The sequence below is a fragment of the Calidris pugnax genome, unplaced genomic scaffold (genome assembly GCF_001431845.1).
Source record: "Calidris pugnax isolate Ruff unplaced genomic scaffold, ASM143184v1 scaffold405, whole genome shotgun sequence".
Taxonomy (NCBI): Eukaryota; Metazoa; Chordata; class Aves; order Charadriiformes; family Scolopacidae; genus Calidris; species Calidris pugnax.
In genome coordinates, this window is record NW_015091114.1 from 25,067 (window position 1) to 31,551 (window position 6,485).

Here is a 6,485-nt window from a genome sequence, read left to right on the forward strand (position 1 = left end):
GAGTGAAAGTGAGAGTGATGCTCCCCCCAGTGTGAACTGGGAGCTACTGGGAGAGAAACTGGGAGCACTGGGAGCACTGGGAGGGGAAACTGGGAGCTACTGGGGGGCACTGGGGGTACTGGGAGCTACTGGTTGCTACTGGGAGCACTGGGACAGGGACACTGGTTGTTACTGGGAGCACTGGGACAGGGACACTGGGAGCTACTGGGAGGGGACACTGGAGGTGCTGGGGGACACTGGGAGCTACTGGGAGTACTGGGACGGGGACACTGGGAGCTACTGGGGGACACTGGGAGCACTGGGACAGGGACACTGGGAGCTACTGGGAGCAATGGGAGCACTGGGAGCTACTGGGATGGGGACACGAGGTGCTGGGGGACACTGGGAGCACTGGGACAGGGGCACTGGGAGCTACTGGGAACACTGGGAGCACGGGGAGCACTGGGACGGGGACACTGGGAGCACTGGGAGGGGACACTGGAGGTGCTGGGGGACACTGGGAGCACTGGGACAGGGGCACTGGGAGCTACTGGGAACACTGGGAGCACGGGGAGCACTGGGACGGGGACACTGGGAGCACTGGGAGGGGACACTTGAGGTGCTGGGGGACACTGGGAGCACTGGGACAGGGGCACTGGGAGCACTGGGAGGGGACACTGGAGGTGCTGGGGGACACTGGGAGCACTGGGAGCACTGGGAGGGGACACTTGAGGTGCTGGGGGACACTGGGAGCTACTGGGAGCACTGGGACAGGGACACTGGGAGCTACTGGGAGGGGGGCACTGGGGGTGCTGGGGGACACTGGGAGCTACTGGGACGGGGGCACTGGGAGCACTGGGATGGAGACACTGGGAGCTACTGGGACGGGGGCACTGGGGGTCCTGGGAGACACTGGGAGCTACTGGGACAGGGACGCTGGGGACACTGCAATGGGGGACTGGGAGCACTGGGAGACACTGGGATGGGAACACCGGCGGCACTGGGAGCACTGGGATAGAGACTGTGGGGATACTGGGAGCACTGGGACAGAGAGCCCTGGGACCTCCCTGCCACTGAGATGTGTCACTGGTGTCACTGGTGTCACTGGTGCCATCAGGGTCACTGGTGCCATCTGGGTCACTGGTTCCACTGGTGTCACTGGTGCCACTGGTGCCATCAGGGTCACTGGTGTCACTGGTGTCACCTACCACTGGTTCCACTGGTGTCGCTGGTGCTAGTGGGGTCACTGGTGTCACTGGTTCCACTGGTGTCACTGGTGCCATCAGGGTCACTGCTTCCACTGGTGTCACTGGTTCCACTGGTGCCATTGGGGTCACCAGTTCCACTGGTGTCACTGGTGTCATGGGGTCACTGGTTCCACTGGTGTCACTGGTGCCACTGGTGCCATCAGGGTCACTGGTGTCACTGGTGTCACCTACCACTGGTTCCACTGGTGTCGCTGGTGTCACTGGTGTCACTGGTTCCACTGGTGCCACTGGTGTCACTGGTGCCATGGGGGTCACTGGTGCCATCAGGGTCACTGGTGTCACTGGTGCCATTGGGGTCACCAGTTCCACTGGTGTCACTGGTGTCATGGGGTCACTGGTGTCACTGGTTCCACACATTCTACTGGTGCCACTGGTGTCACTGGTGTCACTGGTGCCATGGGGGTCACTGGTTCCACTGGTGTCACTGGTGCCACTCCCTGCCACTGAGATGTGCCACTGGTGTCACTGGTGCCATCGGGATCACCGGTTCCACTGGTGTCACTGGTGCCATGAGGGTCACTGGTGCCCTCGGGGTCACTGGTTCCACTGGTGCCACTGGTTCCACTGGTGCCATCGGGGTCACCGGTTCCACTGTTTCACTGGTGTCACTGGTGCCACTGTCTCTGGTGCCACTGGTTCCACTGGTGCCATCAGGGTCACTGCTGTCACTTGCTACCACTGGTTCCACTGGTGCTATTGGGGTCACTGGTGTCACTGGTGCCATCAGGGTGACTGGTGTCACTGGTGTCACTGCTACCACTGGTGCCACTGGTGCCATCAGGGTGACTGGTGTCACTGGTGTCACTGCTACCACTGGTGTCACTGGTGCCATCAGGGTGACTGGTGTCACTGGTGTCACTGCTACCACTGGTGCCACTGGTGCTATTGGGGTCACTGGTGTCACTGGTGCCATCAGGGTGACTGGTGTCACTGGTGTCACTGCTACCACTGGTGCCACTGGTGCCATTGGGGTCATCGGTTCCACTGGTGTCACTGGTGTCGCTGGTGCAATTGGTGTCACTGGTTCCACTGGTGCCATCAGGGTCATCGGTTCCACTGGTGCCACTGGTGCCACTGGTGTCACTGGTTCCACTGGTGTCACTGGTGTCGCTGGTTCCACTGGTGCAATTGGGGTCACTGCTTCCACTGGTGCCACTGGTGTCACTGGTGCCATGGGGGTCACTGGTGCCATCAGGGTCACTGGTGTCACTGGTGCCATTGGGGTCACCAGTTCCACTGGTGTCACTGGTGTCATGGGGTCACTGGTGTCACTGGTTCCACACATTCTACTGGTGCCACTGGTGTCACTGGTGTCACTGGTGCCATGGGGGTCACTGGTTCCACTGGTGTCACTGGTGCCACTCCCTGCCACTGAGATGTGCCACTGGTGTCACTGGTGCCATCGGGATCACCGGTTCCACTGGTGTCACTGGTGCCATGAGGGTCACTGGTGCCCTCGGGGTCACTGGTTCCACTGGTGCCACTGGTTCCACTGGTGCCATCGGGGTCACCGGTTCCACTGTTTCACTGGTGTCACTGGTGCCACTGTCTCTGGTGCCACTGGTTCCACTGGTGCCATCAGGGTCACTGCTGTCACTTGCTACCACTGGTTCCACTGGTGCTATTGGGGTCACTGGTGTCACTGGTGCCATCAGGGTGACTGGTGTCACTGGTGTCACTGGTGTCACTGCTACCACTGGTGCCACTGGTGCTATTGGGGTCACTGGTGTCACTGGTTCCACTGGTGCCATCAGGGTCACTGGTGTCACTGGTGTCACTGGTTCCACTGGTGCCATCAGGGTCACTGGTGTCACTTGCTACCACTGGTTCCACTGGTGCTATTGGGGTCACTGGTGTCACTGGTGCCATCAGGGTGACTGGTGTCACTGGTGTCACTGGTGTCACTGCTACCACTGGTGCCACTGGTGCTATTGGGGTCACTGGTGTCACTGGTTCCACTGGTGCCATCAGGGTCACTGGTGCCACTGGTGCCACTGGTTCCACTGGTATCACTCATTCCACTGGTGCCATCGGGATCACTGGTTCCAGTGGTGCCACTGGTGCCATCAGGGTCACTGGTGTCACTGGTGTCACTGGTGTCACTGCTACCACTGGTGCCACTGGTGCCATCAGGGTCACTGGTGCCACTGGTTCCACTGGTGCAATTGGGGTCACTGGTGCCATGAGGGTCACTGGTGTCACTGGTGTCACTGCTACCACTGGTTCCACTGGTGTTGCTGGTGCTATTGGGGTCACTGGTTCCACTGGTTCCACTGGTACCATCAGGGTCACTGGTTCCACTGGTGCCACTGGTTCCACTGGTATCACTCATTCCACTGGTGTCACTGGTGCCACTGGTGCCATCAGGGTCATCGGTTCCACTGGTGTCACTGGTGTCGCTGGTGCAATTGGTGTCACTGGTTCCACTGGTGCCATCAGGGTCATCGGTTCCACTGGTGCCACTGGTGCCACTGGTGTCACTGGTTCCACTGGTGCCACTGGTTCCACTGGTATCACTCATTCCACTGGTGCCATCGGGATCACTGGTTCCAGTGGTGCCACTGGTGCCATCAGGGTCACTGGTGTCACTGGTGTCACTGGTGTCACTGCTACCACTGGTGCCACTGGTGCCATCAGGGTCACTGGTGCCACTGGTTCCACTGGTGCAATTGGGGTCACTGGTGCCATGAGGGTCACTGGTGTCACTGGTGTCACTGCTACCACTGGTTCCACTGGTGTTGCTGGTGCTATTGGGGTCACTGGTTCCACTGGTTCCACTGGTACCATCAGGGTCACTGGTTCCACTGGTGCCACTGGTTCCACTGGTATCACTCATTCCACTGGTGTCACTGGTGCCACTGGTGCCATCAGGGTCATCGGTTCCACTGGTGTCACTGGTGTCGCTGGTGCAATTGGTGTCACTGGTTCCACTGGTGCCATCAGGGTCATCGGTTCCACTGGTGCCACTGGTGCCACTGGTGTCACTGGTTCCACTGGTGCCACTGGTGTCACTGGTGCCATGGGGGTCACTGGTGCCATCAGGGTCACTGGTGTCACTGGTGCCATTGGGGTCACCAGTTCCACTGGTGTCACTGGTGTCATGGGGTCACTGGTGTCACTGGTTCCACACATTCTACTGGTGCCACTGGTGTCACTGGTGTCACTGGTGCCATGGGGGTCACTGGTTCCACTGGTGTCACTGGTGCCACTCCCTGCCACTGAGATGTGCCACTGGTGTCACTGGTGCCATCGGGATCACCGGTTCCACTGGTGTCACTGGTGCCATGAGGGTCACTGGTGCCCTCGGGGTCACTGGTTCCACTGGTGCCACTGGTTCCACTGGTGCCATCGGGGTCACCGGTTCCACTGTTTCACTGGTGTCACTGGTGCCACTGTCTCTGGTGCCACTGGTTCCACTGGTGCCATCAGGGTCACTGCTGTCACTTGCTACCACTGGTTCCACTGGTGCTATTGGGGTCACTGGTGTCACTGGTGCCATCAGGGTGACTGGTGTCACTGGTGTCACTGCTACCACTGGTGCCACTGGTGCCATCAGGGTGACTGGTGTCACTGGTGTCACTGCTACCACTGGTGTCACTGGTGCCATCAGGGTGACTGGTGTCACTGGTGTCACTGCTACCACTGGTGCCACTGGTGCTATTGGGGTCACTGGTGTCACTGGTGCCATCAGGGTGACTGGTGTCACTGGTGTCACTGGTACCACTGGTGCCACTGGTGCTATTGGGGTCACTGGTGTCACTGGTTCCACTGGTGCCATCAGGGTCACTGGTGTCACTGGTGCCACTGGGGTCACCAGTTCCACTGGTGTCACTGGTGTCATGGGGTCACTGGTGTCACTGGTTCCACACATTCTACTGGTGCCACTGGTGTCACTGGTGTCACTGGTGCCATTGGGGTCACCAGTTCCCCTGGTGTCACTGGTGTCATGGGGTCACTGGTGTCACTGGTTCCACACATTCTACTGGTGCCACTGGTGTCACTGGTGTCACTGGTTCCACTGGTGCCATCAGGGTCACTGCTGTCACTTGCTACCACTGGTTCCACTGGTGCTATTGGGGTCACTGGTGTCACTGGTGCCATCAGGGTGACTGGTGTCACTGGTGTCACTGGTGTCACTGCTACCACTGGTGCCACTGGTGCTATTGGGGTCACTGGTGTCACTGGTTCCACTGGTGCCATCAGGGTCACTGGTGCCACTGGTTCCACTGGTGCAATTGGGGTCACTGGTGCCATGAGGGTCACTGGTGTCACTGGTGTCACTGCTACCACTGGTTCCACTGGTGTTGCTGGTGCTATTGGGGTCACTGGTTCCACTGGTTCCACTGGTACCATCAGGGTCACTGGTTCCACTGGTGCCACTGGTTCCACTGGTATCACTCATTCCACTGGTGTCACTGGTGCCACTGGTGCCATCAGGGTCATCGGTTCCACTGGTGTCACTGGTGTCGCTGGTGCAATTGGTGTCACTGGTTCCACTGGTGCCATCAGGGTCATCGGTTCCACTGGTGCCACTGGTGCCACTGGTGTCACTGGTTCCACTGGTGTCACTGGTGTCGCTGGTTCCACTGGTGCAATTGGGGTCACTGCTTCCACTGGTGCCACTGGTGTCACTGGTGCCATGGGGGTCACTGGTGCCATCAGGGTCACTGGTGTCACTGGTGCCATTGGGGTCACCAGTTCCACTGGTGTCACTGGTGTCATGGGGTCACTGGTGTCACTGGTTCCACACATTCTACTGGTGCCACTGGTGTCACTGGTGTCACTGGTGCCATGGGGGTCACTGGTTCCACTGGTGTCACTGGTGCCACTCCCTGCCACTGAGATGTGCCACTGGTGTCACTGGTGCCATCGGGATCACCGGTTCCACTGGTGTCACTGGTGCCATGAGGGTCACTGGTGCCCTCGGGGTCACTGGTTCCACTGGTGCCACTGGTTCCACTGGTGCCATCGGGGTCACCGGTTCCACTGTTTCACTGGTGTCACTGGTGCCACTGTCTCTGGTGCCACTGGTTCCACTGGTGCCATCAGGGTCACTGCTGTCACTTGCTACCACTGGTTCCACTGGTGCTATTGGGGTCACTGGTGTCACTGGTGCCATCAGGGTGACTGGTGTCACTGGTGTCACTGGTGTCACTGCTACCACTGGTGCCACTGGTGCTATTGGGGTCACTGGTGTCACTGGTTCCACTGGTGCCATCAGGGTCACTGGTGTCACTG

At 59.5% G+C, this 6,485-nt stretch overlaps 1 protein-coding gene across 1 annotated transcript in view; it reads right to left on the bottom strand.

The window, feature by feature from the left end:
- Positions 1-4,687: 4,687 nt before the first annotated feature.
- LOC106897545 (sericin-1-like) overlaps positions 4,688-6,485 on the bottom strand; it is a 3,527-nt gene continuing 1,729 nt past the window's right edge. Inside the window, exon 2 of the mRNA XM_014958239.1 lies at positions 4,688-5,078. Coding sequence (XP_014813725.1) covers positions 4,688-5,078 — 391 coding nt within the window. The remainder of the gene's footprint in view (positions 5,079-6,485) is intronic.